General features: G+C 40.6%; 1 protein-coding gene across 2 annotated transcripts in view; it reads left to right on the top strand.

The window, feature by feature from the left end:
• Nucleotides 1-25,210, top strand: part of galnt9 (polypeptide N-acetylgalactosaminyltransferase 9) — an 80,009-nt gene extending 54,799 nt beyond the window's left edge. For both annotated transcript variants that reach the window (XM_058637076.1, XM_058637077.1), the window contains exons 7-11: nt 16,450-16,635; nt 18,566-18,703; nt 20,217-20,312; nt 23,821-23,988; nt 24,259-25,210. In XM_058637076.1, the coding sequence (XP_058493059.1) occupies nt 16,450-16,635; nt 18,566-18,703; nt 20,217-20,312; nt 23,821-23,988; nt 24,259-24,405 (735 nt within the window). In that variant the 3' untranslated portion in view covers nt 24,406-25,210. The remainder of the gene's footprint in view (nt 1-16,449; nt 16,636-18,565; nt 18,704-20,216; nt 20,313-23,820; nt 23,989-24,258) is intronic.
• Nucleotides 25,211-25,518: the final 308 nt, after the last annotated feature.

Below are 25,518 nucleotides of genomic sequence, written 5' to 3'. Positions count from 1 at the left end.
TCAGCGACTTGGAATGGCACTTGACATGTTAACACAGTGGAAACTGCCTCATAGTAACACGCTGAAATGTAAGCAAAGGTGGACTCACTTCATTCAATAAATCAATTTCCCCCCCTCGTGCTTGTATACTAGGACGAGGACAGTAGTCCAATTCAACAGTGTTGTCGAGCTACAAGCGTAACTCAACTTAACTGTGCATGGAAACGTACTGACAGCAGGTTTGTACCACTGAATGGTTCCAGCTGCAGTAAACCCCAAAGGAAAAACTTGCATCAGTCAGTAAGCAAGCGCTGTTTGGAGTTAAAAGGTTTCCATTCTGAGGAGGACAACCATGAGAGCTTCTATCTGTGCCAACGTGGAAGGCTATGTTGATTCCCCACTAACAGTATGGGTACCACTGAAGACCTGGTACAGAATGTACTCAAAAAAAGTTAAAATGGAAACAAAACAAAAAACTTGGCACTCTGCAGCAACTGATTTTTAATATTTTATTCTAACCCCACAGCCATAAAAAAAACAAACTAATATCCTTCAGTTGATAAACACAGATAACACAGCGTGACTACACACATTTGTGCCTTTAATCCTAAAGTTTTGCGCTTGTTTTGGCAAGCCTTCCCTACGGTGCACTGATTCAGGGTAAGAAACATTTCTGCCAGCCAAAATATGATGGTAGTTGATCCCAGTCATAATCTGCCAATGTGCTTGATTTGGCATCCGCTGCTATATGAAAGCTGTCTTGTTTCCAGTTCAATCACTCAGTCCAAGAAAGTGGAGCGTGATCTCGGAGGGTGGTCATCTTGTCTTATTGACATTTATTCCACTCACTATAGGAACTCCCTTCAGAGGCAATGAACCCAACAGAAATATGACTTTTTGTTTCTTTGAAGTCCTGTCTCACTAACCACCTGGGAAGGGCCCTGGGGCTTCTGGTCATCATCTCTCTGCAGCAAAGAGAATTGAGCTAATGAAATTCAAGCAGTGCAGCAGCGAGACAGGAGTGGGACATAATTACACTTCACTTGGTCCCGTTTGTGTCCCACGCAGGGTTATTACGATGTAGTGACACTTTTAAAAACATGTCACTGCTCATATTTTATTCATGATTCCTTACTTTTCATATTAACCCTTTAACACCTAACCCTGAAAATGTCGGTCTGTTTTTTTTTTTTTGCTTATTTTAACCATAAAAGGGCCAGAAAATGTCCTGTGATTAAAATGCAAAGTGCTTTTGCCCATTTTTCCTCAAATAACTTTCAATATCTGGCAGTTATTTACAATCTACTGCATGTTAAAATACTGTTTTAACTATTTATTGAGAAAAGACACTGTAGTTGCACATGAACACATGAAATTTGAATAGAATAAAACCCATATTTAAAGTAACATTTGTTTGAGGAAACTATGCACAGGTGTTTTTCCAACTCTCTCCTCTCTGGTGAAAAAGACGCTGATTCTCTGGCTTCATGTACAGCGATAGTAAAATTACCGTAATAACCAAACGCTGGCTTTGACATGCTACTTCCAGAAACCGCTGGAATTTGTTTTTACCATTGATTATTAACTGATGAACTAAATTGTATGTATACAGAAACAGTTATTGTAGTTGTTATCAGATAGAGTCAAAGATACAAGCTATAGAAGGTGCAATTCAACTCAGTTAAGACACTTTAAATTGCTTGTGTCACAGTTACACTTTAGTTGAAAAATGTTGCTCAGTCTCAAACTTATTTTATGTGTATAGCCCAGAGCTAAAGTTATTAGTATATCCCATTATTGACAGCCCATCAGAGGCTTAACAAAGTCTAACAAACTTTCTCTGTCCTTAACCCTTGTCAAAGAAGAGGAAAGTGAGTGTGATCAGATGTCTTTTGGCAAACAAATCTATTGCTGAAAGATCACAGACAAATCATGTGTTATGCAACTGCAAAACCAGCCTATGACTCATCAGGTTTTTCTCAGTCAGCATCAAAGAAATCCTGCGATATTTGTCCGTTTATCCCCCTGCAAACAGAAATTGATAATAAACTCATTTGGATTGTTGAGCACAAGTTGTGGCCGACAGCCAACTCACTCGCATGGCAACAATACGCATATATAAATCAATCATAACGTCATTTGGTGACCAATAAACATTTATTCACTGTCAAATATTGCAGATCATTTTCTACAAAAACCTTTGTTTTGACTAAGATTCGTCAGTTACTAGTCGTAAGCAGACAACAGAGCAATTACACAGCATATTTTACCACCCACTCTTCTTCATTCAGAGACTGTTCTTTTTTTTCCAGATGGTGACAGAGGAGCTTGAGTCAAGTGGATAAGAATTTTTTTTTTTTTCCATGCAGGACAACAATAACAGGTGCTGTTTCTTTAGTTGTTTGCTCTGACAACATCTGCCACAAACCGTCTGCATGTGTAGATACAAATAGATTCAAAGGGAGCTGACACACTCGAGATGATTCAGTTTGTTAAACATATCAATGCAATACATTCTATTATCATCACATTAACACCACGCGATATGAGCGTGTGTGTTTACGGCAAAGTTCAGGGTATGTATGCCGTCATGATGCGTGCACCTGACTGCTCACGCCTGTGAATGTGAGGCTGTCACTCATGGTAGCAGCTACTAGAGGTCAACCATAATGGGTTTTTCTATGGCCAATAATTAATAACTGATATCAATGATAACAATTAACCCTTTAACACCGAGTGGATCACAATATGCAGTATTTTCAATATATTTTATATTAAATGTAAAAACAGCTCATCAAAGAACAAACAAAAAAGTTTTAGGGATTGTTGCTTCTTCGACGGAGACCACACCCCTCTGTTATACAGTTGAGCTCATAGGACTTGATGTTAAAATCCCTAAGAATTGGCACTGGTGTCAGTAAGGGTTAAGTGGGGTAGGGGGTAAATCACTTCATTGGGTTCATCAGGTGGGCACCCTCTTCCTTAGTTCCTTATCCTCTGCTTTCCCCCCTCAAATCTGACATCTCAGTTGGAGTCCTTCTATTTAATCGGGAGTCATTTGCCACTGCCTTCCTTCCTCAGCCTCTGACAGTGACCTGACAGCTTGTCAGAATGCCTGTCCTGGAACACCCGTTCTCTTGAGGAGCCTAGTTTTTGAGGTGTTTTTAAATCCTCTGCACCCAGCGTCTACAGGCAGCACCTGAGTATGCCAGCCACGTTGTTCCGTCTCGGTGACTCGGTGTGTCTATGCGTTTCAGACGTTTGCATTAATGAGTTTCACCTACCGCAGCCTCCCATTGTACCGTTAACTCAGGGACGTGTAGGATCTGCTCTGATGGTGACCACATGATTAGATCCGGCCTGAGATTAGTTCTAATTTGAATCTCTGATGGGAGATTCTGATCAAAATCAACTCGCATTTTCCAGCCAAGAGCAATGTCTAGGAGAGTGGCTTGCACTGTTAGTGGTGATTTCATCAGATGCTGTCCTTCTCTCACAAATGGGATGTTGTTTGTTAACTATAGGCTGTGTCTGTGCAGCTGGGGGCCCGTGGGGAGAGACAGATCTGGGATTTATAATTTATGCTGTGTTCCACCCTTCTATAAGAATGCATGGGTGCACAGTGAGTGAGAGATTGGGGGCACCTGTCAATCAAAATTGAACTCCATGAGTCCTCTCAGTTACACGTTGCAGCCAGGGTGGTGTTTGAACAGTGGAAACTCCAGCTAACCTTTTTGGAGACAAATGCTGGAGCACATGGGAGTGAATGTGACACTAACACTGGCTACTTACTGGCAACCTACAGTATCCTTTCAGGGACACAGGAAACAGTGGAAACTTTCAATTAACGAGCTCCTGGAAAGTTGTGACCCTATGCTGCAAGAGCCGGTCCAGGCGGCGGGTTAAAACCAAGCGCCATTTTTTTCTCAGAGATTATGGATTATGGCGGTGGGCTGCCGTGCCGTGTGTGACATGTTACAGTCGCAGCAGAGCTCATATTTCATTGTCGCGTGTTGTTAAAGCGAGTTGATTCTGTGTGTATGACCTATATATACAGTATATATGGCAAAAATAAAGCTGTTCTCTGCAGTAAAATCATCATTTGGTACGTTTTATCGGATCAGTTTTTTTTTATTATTATTGCTGCTTGCATCAGTCTCATCACTTCCTATTAATATACGATTGCTTGTCTGTTTATCAAGTTGGAGTGCACTTGTGTTGTTATTTTGGTCATGTGTGTACATGGGCCCATTGTTACTATGTTAAGCCACTGGGACAGGCATAGGAGGAGGGAGTGGAATAAAGAGCAGGGTCATATGACTTGAAAAGGTTGATCTTAACATGCTCAGAAACACATGTGGAGCTATTGATGTCGCATTGTGGTTTATCAATTATTAAGCTAGCTCAATTATGGCGACTGAGTCTGTGAATTGGTTACACCAAGGAACTTTAATATTAATTAGTATTCATTTAATATCAATTGTAGTATTATTATTCATTTTTGATAGCCAAAAGTACTGTCCCAACATGACTTTGATAATATAATGTATATATATTTATTTATATTTTTTAAATTCATACACTGGACCAGCCAGTTATTTGGTCTACCTTTAGTACCCAGACAAACAAAATTAAACAACAACACTACATGCTAACATTTAAATTCAGACGACACAGGGGCGATGGACCGGGATTCCCCCCAAAAAAGCCAAAACCTGAGACACGTAAGACCTCAATTTCACTGAGTCTGTGTGTAGATGTAGATATTTACAACATTGTTCCCATTACTACGATTTTTCGACCAGAACATTTATTAGGACAGCTATTGTAGTCAAATGTCAAACATATCAAATGTGATATTTCAGGTTTGGAAGCATTTTTCACTTTCAAAGATAAATATTGTATGTTGAAACAATGATTCAGTAATGAACCATCCATACCTCTAAAATTGTCAGTTTATCTGTTCATACAGAAGAACAATGTGCTTTGTGGTTAATTCTGTGAAAGAATGCAGTAACATGACAGTAATGCAGAGTCCATCATTAGCGGAGGACCGGTACGGGGTCTGTCCGACATTTTTAACATTCAAGAACAGTGAGATACCTCAAGGTTTTTGAAACATACAACCATTTCTGACATGTGAGCAAGCAGTGTCCCGGACACCTCCTCTTCCTCCTCCTTCCCTCCTCCTACAGTGACAGCAGTTCACCTTGAAAGGAAGGACAGATACATCATTATGAGGCAGCATTAAGCCCCGGCCATCTGTGGACACCAGCCATTCTGCCAGCTTTGAAATCAGCAGCATGCCCATGTCCATCAAGCAGCATTGGACATTGGGTTGCTCACCATATGCGAGTCCTCTCCAACAACCTGACTCATTCTGAAGACGAGGACGAATCTTAGCACTCAGAGGAGCTCTCATAGGCGCTTTCACGTTACACTTTAGTAAATGGAAACAGATAAAGAGGGAGAATTATCGACTAAATGCCACAATGAGGAATGCTGTAGCAGTGTACGGACCATGTGCATAACCAAACAACAGCACAATACACTATCATTTATTGGATTGTGTCTCTTACAGAGCTGCAGTACTTTAGAGGTCCCTGCAAGTATGTTTTGATCATTCTCACTGTTGTTTTCTTTCTTAACTGAGTTTGTTCAAGTGAGAGTTGCGTAGGTAGCCTTAACAGCTTAGCTCTGTGTGCTCCACCCATCCCTGGTACATGACTTATTCATCCTCTCACAGCACTGTCAGGCTATAACATTAGTGGAGCCATCTTCTCTCCATCACTAAAGCAAAGCAAAGGCAACAATAGCACTGGCTATTGGGCATTTGTCTTCTCAAACGCCTGCATTATTTAGTGCCTGAATCAATCGGATAGGACTTAATGGACTCAGGTTTACTTACTCCATGGTTCATTACTGTATATTCCTGCCTGCATCTGTCTCAGGGAGGAGAGAAGCAGCTGTGGATATTCTGTGTGCAAGACTGAGGTATTGAAGATTTAGGATTTACTGCCAACATATGCACATACTCCAATCAGCTCACATGATAAAACACGTCCATGGTTTGCATTTATGCATCAGTGCGTTCTCTTCATATATAATGCAACGCGAGGTGTTACCGCGGGTCCTGTTGATCAAGGCTATATCTGAATTTTATTCCTCAACAGATGTGTGTGTTTTTCGAAAGCGCACATCTGTTTATATACACTGTTTAATGATGACATGTAACATATGCCGCCTGAAGTGGGTGTGGAAAGATTACACGAGTGCTCGTGTGTCCATATATCTGAGAGAGTTGAATGTTCAGGGCCAGAGGGTCCAGTAATGAGACCACGTCAGCGTGCCTATTATTCTTGTGAATCATAAACTTCTTGAAGGTTTCGAGTGACTGCAGATACTCCCACCTCAGTTGGAGAGTATTTGACAAGGTAATTAAGATCTTTTCCGATACAGACAAATTCATTTTAAGGATTGCATCGAAAGCTCTGTTTGTGGGCAGGAAACACAGTAGCAAGCACAATCCCCAGATCAAACATATTCATCATCTTTATCATCATTATTAATCTTTTCAATCATTGCATCTGCCTAATGTCTCAGACAATGGTTGAAAACTTGATTTGAATAATACAAGCACGCGCCAGCAAATCAGCAGACATATCAAAGGTGAAGGGCAGCAAGTGGATGGAATTCACTTTTGTCAAGCACACTGAGAAGGCCCTCTGCATCTCTGTCTATCTCTCCATCAGCATCCTCCATTCTAAGGATGTCTGACGCAGGGGGAAGATATAAAATTAAGTGATGGGCCACGGAGAGCGCACATATCCAGTCTCTCCATGGAGGTGGGAGTCTTCAGATCCCAAACACTTTGAATCCTCACCCATCATCAAGCAGGACTTGAGTGTCAGGGAAAAGGTGGGAGAAGAACATGGCAAGTTTAATCGAATGGATAAAATATAGCCACTGTTTTTTAAATGCACACGTTTGCAGTAAGTAGTTTGATGGAAACTCAAGTGTGTGTTTGTGCATTAATTCACTTTATTGTTTATACTTGTTATTACTCTGCCTCGGTTTGGTCTTCATGAGCAGAAACGAAATGTAACATTATGTCTACTCTGTGTCCTTCATCTGAAAACAGGCTCTGTCAAGCAATACTATCAGACCTGACTGATTCAATTCAATTCAATGAATTTAACTAATTTTTTTTTAACAATGTAGTATAAATAAGTGCTGATGTAAAATGTATTGGACAAATCAAGCCGATTTTCTCTGTTCCTAGTCCTGAGGAGAGATTTGTCGGTGCAGGGGACGGAGCTGTCCATGAATTGTGTCTGAAATCTTCAAAAAAAACATCATTCATAGAATAGATAAATATGTAATCGATTAATTATTGATTGTATCTGAGCATAGCCCCACCTCAAGTACAAACATACATTGACTTAATCACAAATAAAACTGAATCTTGGACTAATGTTATGATTTTATTATAACATTATACTTCAAAATAACTTCTTTGATATAGCACATTTTTAGTGTCCACATCAACATGCTACTACATACTACATTACATAAGCATACTTCATACCATCACCCCAGCATAGAAAATACAAAATACCATTTCCACAGAGTGCTTTATCTGTTAAAAGTATTAAATGGGGCCAAAAGAAGTACTTAAAAAAGACGTCATAGTGTAGGATGTGAGTCTGGTCGATGTTGGCACAAAACTTGACATGGGTCTTTCAGTCCTGAAATTGAGTGATCTGTATCTTTGACCTCACTGTGGACGGTGTCTGAAGCGATCTGAGAGAGCGTGCATGTGTATGTGTACGGAGCAGCAGTGCGGCGGTGCAGCCACCTCATTGAACATGCTTTTAATTTATCTTGATATGAATTTAATCACTTCCACCGTAATACTGATAAGCAGAGAGCTGTGTGGCGCTAATGTGAGGCTAATGGGCTTCATCGACATTGTGTGAATGCATTTAATAATGGTTTGAATGTAAACGACAACTGTTCATATAAATGTTGGATTCTACGGCTTTAAATAAATAGAGTCTGTACTGTAAATATATGGATGCACAAGCAGCATGTTTAGCTTAGTGTAATGACTGAATCTTGCCCACACTGAAAGACATCCAACAACAGCCTAAAAGATGAAACTCAGCCCTTTCTTCAGTTCTTTTCACTGCGAGATGAACTCTATACACACCTCATATCTTAGGACTCTACTGCTGCTACGAGTGCAATTACTGAGCAATAACCTTAAGACACTATGTGGAGTATTTTTAGATTTACTTTGTACATTATGTATCGATGTTCTTGGAAGTAAAGTACAATTTTAATTACAGTATATAAGCACAAAGTGCATTGCATTAAAAACAATCACACAAATTAAAAGGATTGCAAAACCAAGTGCAAGGATTAAAAACAAGTGTCAATAAAAATAATGAATACATAAATAATACCACCATAATAAAATTGGATCAGCTAAATGGAATAAAAAATGTTTTTAGTTGTTTTGAGAAAGTGCTGATGCTCTTTTACTAGTGTGTGGTGTTTTTGAGGGAAAATGTTGTGCAATTTGGTGCAACGACAATAATAAAGCTTTCAGCTGAATTAAATCCAATAAACACGACACAGTGTAGAATTCCTGTATCATTATCTTAAACAAGTAAAGCTACTATCTGATGGTACATATTAGAAATGTATACAAGCTTCAGCACATCAGTCCAATATCCAACGCATTAATGAAGAGTTTGGGGTTAAGCTCTGCCAATTAACACATGACTCTGTGACTTAGAGCCCACCATGCTCCTCCAACACACACTGTTTAAAATAAGCATTTACAGTACATGCATATGTTATTTAACACTCGCATGAAGCAAAGATGTCGACTTATTGATGCTCCGTCCTAATTAGCTTGCCTGTCTTTGCTTTTTGTAAAATGCCTATTTATTATTCTTGTTAATTAAAGACCACGCGACAGAAACCTGTCAATGTTGCGCGTCCTCTTTCGCTGATGGAGGTAAATAACCAGTCATAAATGAAGTGTTGCACATTTTAAGTCTTCATATACCAACGTGGAGGAGAGTCATATTGCTTTACCACAGGAAAATGTCTTAGAATGAGGATTTTATTTGAAACAAAAATCTAATGGCTTCTGATATGACAAAGGCAGCCATTGCAACATCACTTCCACCCTCTTTTGTCTCTGTTTAATGACAGTTTTGCCAGCAGAGGATCTTCAGCACATATTTGAAATAGTCTTTCTTGCCATAAAATTAAAAAGGGTAAGAGAGGACATAAACATGCATGATGGTTAGCCTGCCCTGCCTGTACCCATAATCAGCATTTACTGTAATGTCTTTGAAATGTGTTAGACTTTTGGGGATATTATCCGGCAGAGCGACGTCCCTCGGGTGTAGAAATTGCAGAGAGGAGAGCATTTCAATTAAAAACATGGACATGTACAAGTCCCTAATGGAACCATGCTCACACAGCTCATTATCTCAAGTGGATACAGCAACGTCTGGGGATGGCTGTCTTCCAAATCTGCATGATGTCCTGTGTCACAGGTTTTGCATTTGAAACAAGCCGACTTTCCTGAGAATACAAGGGATATTGTGTAGAGCAGAGTTTCTCAATCCTGGTCCTGGAGACCACCACTGCTTGACATGTTTTAGATGTTCTGTAGACCCAACATACCTGATTTAAAAACATGTGTCAGGGTTAGGTTTTACCAGGTTTTTGCAGAGCTTGGTGACAATCAGGTGTTTTGGAGCAGGAAAACATGCCCAAGAATTGCAGACTCAGTGTGTCCAGGCTTGCTGATGTAAATCTAAAATTTAAATCTTAACATCTATTGAGAATCACTTGGAAGTGATGTTAAACAACAGTTAGTGAGGCATTTTAAATTCTAATTATATTGGTAACAATAATGATGGACGATGTTTTATTTATTTTAATTTTTTTGTTTATTCATGAGTAACAAAGATCTCCCGTTTAAAGGCTCACCATAAAATATTTAGTCTACAAAGTGCATTTTCCCAGTTAATTGGTTGTATTGCGTTGCCTTAATCATGGGAACCTGTTTACTGCTGTTAATAGCTTTTATGTCTTTTTATGGCTAATGTTTGTCTGGAGCTGCTCACACAAAACGGTCCACCTGCAATTAACTAACATGTACACAATTAAAGTGAATTGGCAATTACATCACCACTCGATCAGAGTGCTCCGTGTTAAGTGTCGCCTCTTCATGGTGTGGTCGCAATTTTATGACGGGTCGAAAGCAGCCCTGAGTTCCAGTTCCAGATAGAAAATAGAACATATTTAATGTATCTTGTTTGGTCTTTAGATTTATTCGTGTCGCCATAACCCTCAGATATTTAAAGGCACAGCCTAAAACAAAGGTTTGACCTAAATAAATTGTCATGATACTGAGGGAAAAAAAACACATCTCTGCCAGTCTGACTTACTCCATCCTGGCATGGTCTGGAAATAGTTTGAAGGCAGACAGGGCAGCTCTCCAGAGGGTCATTCATATCATTGACTCCCCCTGAAAGACATCTACAGGTCACGCTGTCACAGCAAGGCCTGCAGAATTATTAGTGACAATACTCACTCTTTCCATTCCGTGTTTAAATTGCTACCCTTTGGAAGGCCCAACAGGGCCCTGAAGTGACGCACCATGGAACTGAGGAACAGCTTCTGTCCCTCAGCTGTCCAAGAACTAGATTCTCTGCCCGCTATCCCACTGCTTCCATTGAAATAGCCCTTGACTTTTAATATCTTATGCACTAAATTGTAGTTTTTATATTATTTATTTTGTTTGTGTGAGCGATGGAAGTACCTCTGAGAGAGCTGTTTTAAATGTTTAAATTCAAAGACATGCTATTCTATTCTATTCTAATTTTGGAAGTGGTGTCTGAGCAAACTTCACGCATAATGTCAACTTGTGGCAGATAAAGCACGGCTTGCTTTGCAGATAAAGTAGGACTTCCTGGTGTTTTTGTCTCTGGCATGCTCACTTGCACATTGCACAAAAGCACATAATCAGTCACACTACGCTGGCCAGATTGTGGCATACAAGGTAAACGGCCTGAGATGAACACATGCGGTTTGCTTTCAGACTGAGAGATTGTTGTGCTCTGCTCCCACAGGTAAAAAAAACAAACAACACAACTTAGAATGTATGAAAGAAGCCACAGGAGCTCGGTTCAATCAGCCATGCTATCTTTTAACAGCACTTTACCACTCTAACTATATGTCTCTTTTCTCTTTTCTCACAGTCAACACCTGCAGTAGAAACTAAAGCAATCAGTCATTGTTGGAAACAGCCCTCAAGAGTTTCTTGCGCACAACTCAGAATAAAACACACTGTATTTGTGACATATGATCATACAAAATCATGCCCTTTGAGAAGACTGCAGCTTCCTCACCCATTACTGTTGTTCCAGTGGCACAGATGTGCAATTGTCACTGCTATAATGTGAAATCCAATGATAACTGCGTGATAGAAGTCTGTCGAATATGATGTGTACAGGTCAGGGCAATATTTTTTTATCTAAAATGGTCCTTTGACACTAATATTGCAGTAGGCCATCAAATTTAATTTGGTTTTTGTTATAGTTGACTCTTTGTGACAGCGCGTGGTGTACACTGGTCAGCCACAACATTGAAACAGGTAATTGGTTTTGATGTCGTTGATGGGGAGAAATGAGAAATAAAATGTGTCGTTCTGTTATTACCCATAACAGACATGTGTCGCTTTTATTTAGCGACGCCTCACAAAGCCTAATGTAAAAGAAACTGCAGCCTGTTTCACACAAAGCTTATTCAGCCACTATGTTTCCTGACCTTCTGGAAATGGTGGTTTTAGAAAATATTGATCTTCAATTTGCTTTTAGTGCCCGGGCAAACTGCTAACTTCAATTACACACGTTCCCATTTTCAATTATCCATGAGCTGTGCTGTGTGCAGATATCCACAGGCACTTAACACACTAATGCACACACACACACACAGGTTCCCTCAGTTATCCTTTTAAGGATGTGTATTGACCTCCATTCATTTGGACAGCCTCATTCCTGACCTTGATCATAACCACTTAATGCCTAACCCTCGCCTTAAACTAACCACAATTCAAACACTTAGCCCTTAACTTAATGATAACGGGTAACGAATTCAAGTACACACACGCACCATAGATTTGAATCAAGAACCTGAATGAAGAAACTAAAGAATAGCTGCATTATAAAGGTGTTGAAATTGGAGCTAAAGAATTACTGTTAGCGCTGCACTTACACCTTCATAAGTGCCCCAACCACGGTTTCTCTTGAGGAAAAGCACATTCAGCAACAAAGCTCGTAAAATCTTCTTTACCTGCCTCCCCCCCCTCCCTCCGCCTTCTCTCCCTGGAGTGTGTGTGCTGCACGGTTTGTCTTGGATAATGCCATAATATACTTTTAAATACTCCTCTGTACTCAACCGACTGCCAGGATCTTCATGACGCTGTGTGCATCTCTTTTTGCTGAAATATTTAACGATAAAAGCCTAATTGAAAGACATGAATGGATTCAGGGAAGTGAAACAGTAGAGTGCTCTTACTGTTACTCGCGTTGTGTTTGTGTTTGTGGCGTATGCGAAAGATTTCAATGTCAAAACTGTGATGAAAGATCATTTTCTCTGTTTGTATTGATGGGAAACGCAAGTGGTTTTTGGTCAAAAAATAGACAAGAGCTCTATTCTCATGCTGACAATGAAATGTTTCAGCGATGCAGACATCCACTACGGCCCTAATTCAATGATATGATTGGCTGAGTGTGGTTATGTGGTCATTTACAGCACACACACATCGTTCTACATGCCCTGATCTCCCTTGTGCTGTAAGGGGTTGTGCCAGTTAAAATGCAATTTTTAGGACCCAAACGATTGGGTCCTAAATACGGTATGTGGAGCTTGACCAAAGCCTTATCCCACACTGAGTGCTCAGTTGTGGTGTCAGTAGTTTAACTGGTAAACTACTCCACCTCTGACACAGAAGAGACATCACGGTGTTTCACGGAAACATATCCCTCAAGTGCCTTTATTGCCGTTCAATTAAAGACCTGTGAGCATTAGAGAAATATGCAACTCCTGCAATTATGATAAATTGGACTTGAGCAAACAGTGGAATCGTGTCTCCTTCCATGAATAATCCACACTTGGCTACATAGCCCAAGGTGTGCTGATTCAGCCCGTCTCGTCTGCCCACAGGACCACGGGTTTATGCAGCGTACACGAGTGATTTCATTCGGCTTTTCTCACCAAATGCTGGGCTTTAGCCTGACGCACACAGCACATAGCAAAACTGAAATGAAACCAAGTTATGTTTCCACTGTTATTGTGTAAAGACTTAGTTATTAGTTATCAGATTAGATATATAATGGGGTATCATGTGTGTATCCACAGTTTGTGTGTGCTGCAGAGCTCATTGGGATCCAAAAATGATTCAGCACACATAAACAATCTTTCCCTGTTCCTTCATTACGATCATCATGGGCACAGTCGTCTAATTTTAGGCAGGGCAATCCCACATATGCCTCCCTGCACCAGGAAGTTCACAAGTTTTAAAGTAATGTTTTTATTGAGTTTAATCTTTCAATCTCATTGTCTACCAATCTATTGGAGTGTTGGGATGCAAGCCGGTAGCCTTGTTGTGAGGCGACAGTGACAGAAGTTGTTTTTAAATATGCTATAGAAATTAAATTTACCTTACCTTAACTGTTTTGTTGGCATCTTACCTTAACCTTACCATGTTAAGTACCTTGAGATAATGTATGTTTTGAATTGGCGCTATACAAATAAAATTGAATTGAGTAGTTGAGAGTCAGAAAGCAATTTTTGTATGTTTTTTGATTTATCATCCCACAAAGATTGATACTTTAAGTTCTCTATTAATCTTCAGAGCATTTCAATCAAAGTTCTGTCATTGCTTGTTTAACATGCAGGTGAATAAAGGACACAGAATATGTCATAATCATTTTGTTACTATAGTAGAAGTCGGACTAATTCAACAGACATTTAACGGACACATTTGTAAGTAAAGTGACTGTTCCTAGATCCTAGATGTGTTCTTGCTGTTTGGTACAGGAGTCTGGTTCAGTTTACATCGTAAGCCAAAAAAAGATTCGGACGAACAAACGAGACAGAAAAAGATCCATGCTGTTTTTGGATAGTTATTACATAACTACAAAAATGGAATAGGAGATCCATATGTTCACAATGTGTTCATGTAATCAGGCGAAGTGAACAAAACTACAGGAGGATCGTTTCAAACCAGAAACTGGTTTTCTAAACATGGTCAACTTCAAATAGTCTTCACCCCGCCTCTGCCACGATAGAGAAAACAGATTTAAAGCAGACTTGTCTTTTAACACCATGCAGGGGGTTGCCAGTTTTGGTTCAGTGAAAATGTAATGGATCGGAACATCTGTTACGCACTGTGGTGATCATCATTACGAGACTGTGGGTGGTGGAGGCTCTGCAGTTTGTACGTCTGGAAGAGCATTACCATATGCTGCGTGGCATTCTGATGGCAGTGCACAAGTGTCTAACTGCTGGGCCACTTTCTCCCAATTTTTAAAATACTAATGTCTTGCTGTACTCCAAAAAAGAACAGTTTTAGTACCAAGTGACTGCCTGCCATTTTGTTTTATTTGAGTATATTTGTTGGGTGTCACACCGTCCCTCAGCTGACAATCAGTCAAGGTGCCGTGCTTCTCAAGAGGACATATATTCAGTCCTTGGCTTTATATATCATCCCTTATGCCGTACACACACAGCACAATATCATCAGAGATTTCTGGTTGTCATAGGCAATTCTCTGAGGTCTTTTTATTTATGGTTCATCGGTTTACAGAGCAATTTATCACACTCGCTTGCCTCAGCACAAAACAATGAACTGTAACAACCTACTTTGTAGCATGGAGTCAGGAGCCATGTCAAGGAAAGACTAGCTGAAAGGAGAAGTTTGGGGAAAAGAGCTGGTGATTTTGCATGCTGAACTTATCAGATATGACTGGCTGTTGTAACATGTAACTGGTCTGTATATCCCGGACCTCTAAAGATTAGAAAAGCTGATACAAAATACAAAAACATTGTCAACACATGGCAGTTTCCATTAGTTTATGGAAAAGGGTCCAGGTCCCAATAGGATGGTGTCTGGGTCCAAATATCTCATAATTGTAAGCTGTAAGGTATTAAGAACTATACGATTACCATTTAAAGAGTAAGAAAAGGGGTGGTGCAGTGGCTAGAATAGCTGCCTCACAGTAAAACAGTCACTGGTTCAGAATCCGGTTCAACCGAGGGCCCTGTTCTCCCCGTCAGCGGGTAATCCAGCATCTTCTCACAGGTCAAAGAAAATGGGAAGAAACAACTGCTAACTCAAAGTTCTCATGTCCCAAGAGGAACTTAATATCACAATTAGAGATTGGTGAGGTACACTGTGGCTCATTAGTGGTACAAAGATGCTTCAGCGATGGGCAGCCATCGGCACAAGGTCAGCTGAACCAAGAGATATGATCGTAACAAAGTTGAAATCCTGGAGGAACACGGACTCCTCTCACCTGCCTTAGCACAACACGGAAGCTCCTATCAGGCGTCATTTGCCGCTAGGATGAGTAGCACATGGTTCACATGAGCAGAGCCCAGAAAGGAATTGGCAGTAACACCAGCATTCACTTCTGGTTCACGGGGCAGTCCCAAAGGACTGTGAGACCAGGAAACACCAACCGGTGCACGGCATGACTCAGTGCCTCACATCTGGATACTAAAAATGCTTAGAGCTGTATGATGCATCAACAGGATGCTAAGGGCCCTCATTAACAACTTGGTGGGCCTATGGAAGATGAGGCCAACTCAAAGCCCATTGCACAAGTGAGCATTAAATAAGGAATAGTGAACGCCTCAGGCAAACATGGAAAGACAGGTCAGGGCCTCTGCTCCTCTCTCTCTCTCCTTCCTCCTTCCTTCTGTGTGTGATTGCAGAAGTAGAGTCAGGTGTGCAGGAGTCAGGTCACCAGCTGCCATGCATCCTCATTAAGCTCTGCCTACAAATATCTGGTTGTCCCTTCAACACTCTGCCAGGGCGTAGAGTCTGGTTGCACATTCCCAAACTGTCCTCTGTCATCACTCACACCTGCGTCATCTCTGCACCCAGACGGCACAGCTTTGAAACTCCCCTCCAGGACTTCATTTCCCTCTCGACTCTCCCTCGGCGCCGTTCTCTGGACACAGTGCTCAGACGAAGCTTCAACCTCTTACCTAGACCAACACTATTTACCTGTTAAACTATTATCACTAATTATCTGTGTTCTTTTTGGGTTCCACCATCAAAATCAGACATTGGAAATGAACCATACATTCTTCTAGCATTCATTTATCTGTCAACTAGTTCACATTTGATTGAATTTCCCTGCTCTCTAGGTGTGGCAGTGTGGAGGAAGTATGGAAGTCCTTCCCTGTGCCAGAGTGGCCCACATCGAACGCACCAAGAAGCCCTACAACAACGACATAGATTACTACGCTAAGCGTAATGCCCTGCGTGCTGCTGAGGTGTGGATGGATGAATACAAATCCCACGTCTACATGGCCTGGAATATCCCCATGAATGTAAGTTTTTTTTCAGCCTTCAGTTTTCAGGTTATGCCCTGAGCTCTCTTTGACCCCACCGCCTCTTCCCTGCTCCATTCTCATTCAGACACGTAGCTCAGTACTGCACAGACGCTGGTCAATAGAAATTGAGAATTCCGATTTCATCTCACTTGACCTTCGTACCGGCAGCAGAGCAAAGGCAAAGTGAGGAAGCGGTGCCGTCTCACTCCCAACAGATAAGAGAGGTACATCAAGTGAAGGAGAGGAGTCTTGTGTCTAATTAGTTTAATTCTGTACACATCAGTTGAGCTTAATTGCTTTCAAGGGTCTTTTGAGATGAGTTGCAAAATAATAGAGCTACTTTTGTTAATTAAGAGTTTAATGTTGAATCCTAATTGCCTCTTCAGCCAAGGGGAATGATTGACTGTCAGAGAAGGACGTCACAAGAGACAGCAAACGTCCAAAAGAACACACAGAGATTCTCACCAAAATGATGTTGCCATGTTGTCACACCTCGTTTAATGAATGTTCTACAGGAAGTGCAAGTCAGAGATGCCTACTGGGGAAAGGCTGAAACCAGCGTGTGTGTGTGTGTGTTTGACAAACTAGCCAGTCGGACCACATCCCTTCTCTGGTGTAATTACAAACACAGCAGCGCGGCCCATTATTGCCCCAGCTGTCTGACAGTGGAGAGTTATTTTGTGTACAGTGCAAAGATCTAACGCAACGATTATTCCATCTACCCCCCATCCCCAATCTGCTCATACACACAATCACAGATTCTTGTTATTGAAGTTCCCCGCAGAGCGAACAATTACGTCGGTGAGCGAAGACTTCATGGCGCTCCACAGCGTCTGGGCCCCGCATCCAATTCTAAACAGCATCTCAGTGAAATTAAAATCCCAACACACACACACCAACACCACCGTCCCAAAAATGTCTTTTAAATCGACAATTACAGCAAGTTCGACAGCTGGCTTTAAATTCCAATAGAGAGAAAAAACTGACTACAAAGCTTTGCTTGTAAACTTGCATCTCTTTCTCTCTGTCACTTTGTGTGTGTGTGTTAGTATATGTATATATATATATATATATATATGTATGTATGTGTATATATATATGTGTATGTGTATATATGTATATATATATATATATATATATATATATATATACATATATACATATATGTATGTATATGTAGTAATCGTGGCAGCTATAAAAAATTCCTTCATTCCTTCCAAACAATCAGAGAAGCCACCACCATAAAGCATACAGGACTGTGAGGGCTCATAATTAGAATTTACCTCAGCACCAATCATCTCTCATCTATCTAATGCTTGTTGCATCCTTTAACCCTTGGTGCTCACGTGGCACAGATCTATGCTGCAGGTGCACCCATGATAAAAACACCGTGGGAATAATACACAACTCCTTATATGGACATCCTGCAGGTGTGTGTTTATAGGTCAGGCTTTAAATAAATGCTTTGTGTCAAAGTTATGATTCATTTTATATAATTTTTTTTTAGTTGTGCTATAAATTAGCAATAATTGTGCAGAAGTCACAAAGTAGATGTTTTGTTTTTGTTTTTTCTCTCATTTTGGTTCATAAAAACGAGCCAAGCGAACTTTGGACTAAAGATTTCGAGTACTTTTTGCTCAGGTGTGTTCATATACTTGGTGAAAATATATATTTTTTTTATCAGATTGTCTAGGTTGTGCTGAAAAAAACGATATAAGACACTCCATATATTGCACATTCTTACGGCCTCTGTATGTTTAAACCTAGTAATGGAAAAAAAGCAGCCAAAATGCTCTGTGTTCTCAGGGTTAAGTACCTCAAAGCTGGTGTGTTTTCCAATTCTCCTGCAGCTGTATGCATCCCTGTTGGCTCTCAAGTAAAACTCCCACTGGTTAAGGGTTTTTACTTTGTCTTTGTTTGCTAACAGAACCCAGGAGTTGATTTCGGGGACGTCTCGGAGCGCTTGGCCTTGAGGAAGAAGCTGCAGTGTCGGAGTTTCCGCTGGTACCTTGATCACGTCTACCCGGAGATGCGGATCTATAACAACACTATTACATACGGCGAGGTGAGAAAGACCGTCGCTTTACAGGATCCCTTGAAATACCTTTGTATGTTAATTTGGCTTATGTTCTCGTCTACAATTCAATTACAGAGCGAAGATGTGTTAATGTGATACCGTTTACCGTTAGTGAAATCCTATTAATTTATGAATTGTGCATTGTGTCTGTAACTTGACACAGGAAGTAAGTTTAGTATCTTATTGTTTTAACAACGCAGCGTCACCACACAGCATCCTCAAAGTGAGTTTTAATTATAAACACTTGTTAGTTTTCTTTCCCATCTCATTTGTTTCGGGGCTTGGAACAGTGGGAGAAGATAATGTAAAGGATTATGACAGACTGAATGCTCTTTTCTTTTTTTTTGTTCTTTTTTTTCTCTTTTTCTTTGTACAATTGAAAACATAAAACACATAGGAAATAAACAACCACGCGTTAAGCCACCTGTTTAACTATTTCCAATCTGCTGACAAACTGGGTGAACGTTACGACAGTAGAAGTGAGTCTCATCCGTCAGTGCTGACCAGGTCAGCCATGTGGAACCTCCCGCTGACAACAACACATGACAGATGTGTCACAACCTGGAAATGAAGCCATAAGCATTGACATCCCACAGAGCTGGAGCTCACGCTCAGTGCACACCTCCATCTGGAGGCCTGGAGGAACGGAAGAGGCAGAACTGAGACTGGCCACTGCCTTATAATATTATTCATAATAAGTCATTTTAAGGTCTAACCGTTCCTCTGAGACGATAGAAGGCTTCTCTTTATGAACGGGACAGGAGGCAGTGAAACATGCACACAGGGATAAAATGAGGAAAGCTTATTTAGCTTATCTCTAGGTACAAACTTGTACTTAGGGGATAGAACCTTCAATTGCCGAGTTGAAGCAAATTAGAGTTAAACTACAGGATGTAACTTGGGCTGAATGTTGGTGTGGCTTTTTATATCCCAGTGTTATTACCCCCCCCCCCCCCCCCACACACACACACACACACACACACAGACAAAACCATCACAGACTGCTCCGCTGATTATTATTCCCCGCTCCAGTCTATTCTCAGCCCACTACAATGAAATTGCTCACTGCTCCCTTGGTAATCCGTGGTAATCAAAGCTGCAGTGTGTAACCTTTGGTGGTTTTGTTTTGTTCTCCTGCCTCCGTCTGTTGTTTATGAAGAGACCCAGACTACGTCTGTCGAGCAAAACTATCAGACCTGACCGAGGGAGTGTTTGTGTGTATACAGACGCAAGTATTTGTTGAACTATCGGGTTTTTGAACAGTAGAATGTTATTTTTGTGTTATTGACATACAATGAATCCCTTCCTGTGTTCAGCATGGGCTAAATCAGTGTTAAATGTGTGATCTTTGAATGTAAGAGACGTTTGTTTACTGTATATTTAATCGTTAAGCACTACAGTTCCCTTTACATACAGTAATCTGCCTTTAAGTCCAAATAGCCATGCTCCTGGTCTCTCTCTCTCTCAGATGTAGTACCAGTGTCTCTGTGCTGTCTTTCAGGTGAGGAACAGCAAAGCCAGTGGATACTGCCTGGACCAGGGCTCTGAGGACGATGATAAAGCCATCCTTTACCCGTGCCACGGCATGTCCTCTCAGGTCAGAGCAGGACACAGCCTGGTGTCCTGTTTTTGCATCATTATTGCGCTTAAATGCGCCACCTTTTCTGCACGTGTTAATACTGAGTGATTGCCATTATCTGTTGCATGAAGCAGTGTTATTACAAGGACACAGAAAGATCGCCGGCCCTCTCCTCTAGTGTAAGCCTTTGATATAATTTAAAGCTTCACTGACTCCTATAATCCTGCACTCCAGGGAGAATAAACAAATGGAGATGAATTTTCTGTCTTTGTATTATTAGATTACAGTGATGACCGATATAACCGCCAGCAGGCCAAATTCAATTTAACGGCACACTGTGATTTTTGCATTCCTTTTTACCACTGCTCCTTTTACTTATTGAAAAAGTATAATTGGTCTGAATAAATCTTCATTGTGCCTCTGAAGAATGAGGTTTTCTCTCCGCCAGCAGTGGACGCGGAAGTCAGTCATGGCTAATGCCGCCTCACCTTTGTCCGACAGTGTAATGTAGGAGTTAGAAACTATTACATGTACACACACACTGAGCAGAAGTGCATTAAAGTAAATGTTGCATTTTCTTTGTTGGTTAATGAATGTGCAGCGCTGTAAAAGGGTGGCTGAAGGTGAATATACTATAAATAGGCCACTCAGGCTTAGACAGACTTGCACTATTTTCTTTTTTGGCTCCACTCCCAGTGCCCAGTGTGGTGCATTCAGGTGCACATGGTGTTGTTGTGCAGACTCTGATAACAGACTTATTAATATGTTACTAATAGGAGATAGTATATTAATATTAATATTTAATAGTTATTTCCCATTAGAATATCTTAACACTATAACGTTTCACAATCCACCATTTTAATCCAAGTTAATGTCACTTTTAATTGGTTGTAAATAGCACGTTGGGTTTAGGAATTTTGGTTGTTTGCCAGAAATAGTCAAACACTGCCTTACCTCAACATTTGAACCATAAAAGAGCCAAAAAATGTCCTGTGAGCAAGTGCTTTTGCCCAGTTTTACAGAATAACTTCCATTATCTGGCAGTTATTTACAATTTACTGCATGTTAAACTAGTGTATTGACAATTTAAAACTAAGAAAAACAAAATTTTGCATGTTAAATCTGAATTTTGAACAGTATATATTTAAAGTTCACTTTTTAGATCCTGTCCATTTTAACTTTATAATTAAATTGGATGAAGTTTTCAGAAAAGCAAGTTGAACATTTGTTCGTGTCGGCTCAGCCCCCCGTGTTCACCACCACAGATTTTCGGACTTAATAACTATTGGGTTTTGGGGACTTCTGCGGATAATTTGGCACAAGCTAAAATCCCTGTGATACTGTAGGTTGTTAGAGAATCTAGCAGTAGCTCAGTTTGCAGTCTCTGTCCAAGATGATGAGGAATATGAGACAACTTTTTTAATGGCCTGATGCATTTGTTCTGCAGAGGAGAGGAGGGGAGAGGACCGCAGTTGATAATTTGGCACCTGGTTTAAACCTCCTGAATGATTCATACTGTGCTAGGAACAACACCAGGAGCAGCAGTGATGCTCTGACACACGAAGGAGCGACAGAAATGAATGCATTCAATTAAGATTATTTAAGTTATTATTGAGCAATAAAGAGAAAGAAATCACCTGCAAACACGTAGCAGACTCTGAGATGCCAAGGCAGAATAAATGATGAGTTTATTTGTAATAATCTTATTTTCACTATGATGGCTGAAAAATGTGCCTGATGTTATTGTTTTGATTGGAATACCTCAACAAAACAGTCTCCCATAGATACTGTAACATTGCAAAGGTTGGAACCCCAGTAGAGTATAAAAAACCACAACTTGTCACAACAGCATTGCACCATGGACGAGCTCATTAACACACTTGCGAGTAGCTTGACCTCCAAAGTGGATTTAACAAACTTTTACAATGGCAGGAAACTAATGGAGTGCCTAATGTCTCTGCATGAGGCTCAGGTTAATTGGCTTGGCAGAATGATTTTTCGTGGCTTTAATTATTTGTTGTAGTACCACTTTTTTTTTATGTATTAGCATATAAAGAGCTGCCTGACTGAGCTGGAACCAGGTATTATTGAGAATGATAAGGTCCTTCCTTTAGACTTCTAGCACACGATCACCACATTGTGTGTTTGGGAATTAGAAAAATGTGACACACAAAGTGTTCCAAGTGGAACACTTTCCAAAAAAAAAAAAAAACGAATTATAAACTCCAGGCTCTCTCTCTCTTTTTGTTTTTCCCCCTTGAAAACCCTCCCTTCCTCACAAAGTTATAAATATCCATCACAGGCGCTTGAACGCTGATTATAAATAAATCAGTATAACACAATAACCAGTTTGTGTACATGACAATTACAAAGGGCCTGCTTTTATAATGGGCTAAAAGACATTTTCTGCATGTGCTGTTCTAAGGAAAACAATATGGCATATTTTCACATCAATAAAGCTGTAGAAGATGCATTGTTCACAACGAGTCTGGGTACAAAGGCACTGTGTTACATTGATTACTGCGTGTGCGTGTGTGTGTGTGTTGCTCCCCCTCAGAGCTGGAGATGGACCGCTCCGTCTCACGTCTCGTTTTTCATAGCCTCTAATCCGTCTGATTAATATTAAATGTTGTGCCCTTACGTAATAGATACGTATCATCGCAGGGCCTTTTTATGTGCTGGGTTAAACAGCGAGGGATCAAGTTTTAGCGTTGGAGAAAATGCTGTGACGTTGACGAGCAGGGCACTGAAGATACTCTACCCGGCAACAATGTAATGAGAAACTCAGAAACGTCTAAATAAATGAGAAAATGTAGACGTTTTTAGTCAATTCTGACTTGTGCTTTATCATAGAAGAAATGTGGAGGACACTATTTACAGCACACACACCTACAGTGGATTCACAGATGCAGAAACAATACATTGGCCTTTATCTAACCCTTTAAAATAATAATAATTATGATGGACCAGCTCTGCTAAACCTGTTAGTTTCTGTGATCTTTAAATTTTAGTGACTAAGTAATTAAAATGGTCTTTGAAGCTGACACGACACGTTTCCCTCGTCTGTCGATAGATAAAAAGAAAAATGAACTAATTGAATCTAGATGAGTTAGAGTTAGGCGATTAAAAGTTTGCTTTTCTTTTAATGACCACGTTAACGAGTAATCACACAGTTAGCATTTCAGACTCGGCTGTTTAATTGTATCTTTCTTTTTAAACACAGGAATACACATAGAATTATGTGGTTTCAAAGAGACTCACGTGCCGACCAGGTCATCTTAAAATAAATGACTGCCATCATGTATGCAACAAGGACATGTGTTAACATCCCAACCAAAACAAATCCACACAGTCACACAGGGTAGGTGTCCAGATGGAAGTCTTTTATCGACGCTTCTTAAAATCAATCCCTCACCTCGCTCCATCTTTAGCTACTACCACGGTCTCTCTACTACACTGTAGCACGTTTAAAAGGTTGTGCTTTCTTTGTGAAGGCTGATGTGCATTAGTTGTCTCTGTGTTGCAGCTCGCCCGCTACTCTACCGAGGGGCTTCTCCAGCTGGGACCTCTGGGGTCGACCACCTTCTTGCCCGACACGAAATGCCTCATCGATGACGGCAGGGGACGCACTCCCAGTCTGAAAAAATGTGACGCGATTTCACGGGGGTCCCAGAGGCTATGGGACTTCACACAGGTAAAAATGAATTTAAATGCCACTAATGCGCCAAAACTAAAACAGGTCGAAGGAAAAGAAAACAACCCCCCAATTTTCGACCAGAAATCATTTCTTTTGCACCAGAAATTGCAGAAAAATAAGCTGACAAAGAAGGAGAAATGAATTCCCCTGGGTCCTACTGATGTCATAGCAACAGGCATTCCGTTTTTCTGTGAATGACTTGACCATCTGTTTCTTTTAAAGGTTATTTTGCAAACGACTTAATATTCACGCGCGTTTCTTTGGCAGAACGGTCCGATCATCAGCAGGGACACCGGTCGATGCTTGGAGGTAGAAATGTCCAAAGATGCCAACTTTGGCCTTCGCCTGGTGGTCCAGAGATGCTCCGGCCAAAAGTGGATGATACGAAATTGGATTAAGCATCCCAGACACTGAAGCCGGAGAACAGTTTGGGCACTGTTTGAAGTTCCATTTGGAGCTCAAACTGTGGGGACTTCAGAGAGGAGCAAGGACTGGTGTTGCTGGTGTTGTGGTATTTCCCACCACAGACTTTCACCGCACGCTGTGCTTTCTCAGGCCACAGATCTTCAAACAGTGCTGAAGACGAGCAGGAAGAACCTTACGTTGAGATGGCACTTGTATAGAATAGAGTAAGGAAACACCTGAGTGCAGCGTGTAAAGGTGGTTCTTTTGTTTATACTGTAAAACTAGACATGTGGATAAAAAAATGGGAGAGTGTGTGTGTGAATTTTGTTTCTTTGTTGTTGTTTTTTTTATTTCTTTTTTTTTCTGAGTGCGTCTAAGCAAATCAAAAGATGTAATTGCTGTCAAATGCCACATCAAACTGATTTACTTGGGGCTGTGATTTGGAAAATTGCTTTTTGGACATATTGTGCTGCCCTGGCAAGTCATGGAACAGGCTTCAAAGGAGCTGCCCGTCATCGGTCAGAAGATATTTCACCCACAATCACACACACACACACACACACACGTCAACTTTGTTTCTTTGGACTGAATTGCTTACTGTGGACAGGAGCAATCATGTGCCTTTTTTTTCCTCTTTTCTGACCAGGCATCGTCAGTCCCAAAAAGCATGTACACATTTATTTGGAAGTTAATTATATATAAAACAAAAGTATAAAACAGTGAAATGACAGTAATATATTGTAAAAAGTGAAAATTGATAGCTGTCCTCTGATAACAATTAGGATAATAAACCGGTTGTTTTTTTTTTCCGATGAAGTGCCTCTTCTATTTTTACTTCATAAATTAAACTTGTATGTGTGTGTGTGTGTGTGTATGTGTAACACACGTGTTTACTGTTGTGAAGTCAGTACAATTGTTTCTGACCGCCCACCAGATAGAGAGAGAAACTTTTTATTTGCTTAGTTTTTCTCATGTTAAGGGAAAAAAAAGAAAAGTGTCCGTTTTAGAAGACTAACTTGTGTTAAGGTGTCTTTTGACAAGCTTTTAAATGACTGATTTGAATTCACCCTACAGCAGACCACATCCGGCCCTATGGCCCCGCGTGAGGTTAATTAGAAATTA

This window comes from Solea solea, chromosome 8 (assembly GCF_958295425.1).
Source record: "Solea solea chromosome 8, fSolSol10.1, whole genome shotgun sequence".
Taxonomy (NCBI): Eukaryota; Metazoa; Chordata; class Actinopteri; order Pleuronectiformes; family Soleidae; genus Solea; species Solea solea.
This window is presented reverse-complemented; position numbering and strand designations above follow the sequence as displayed.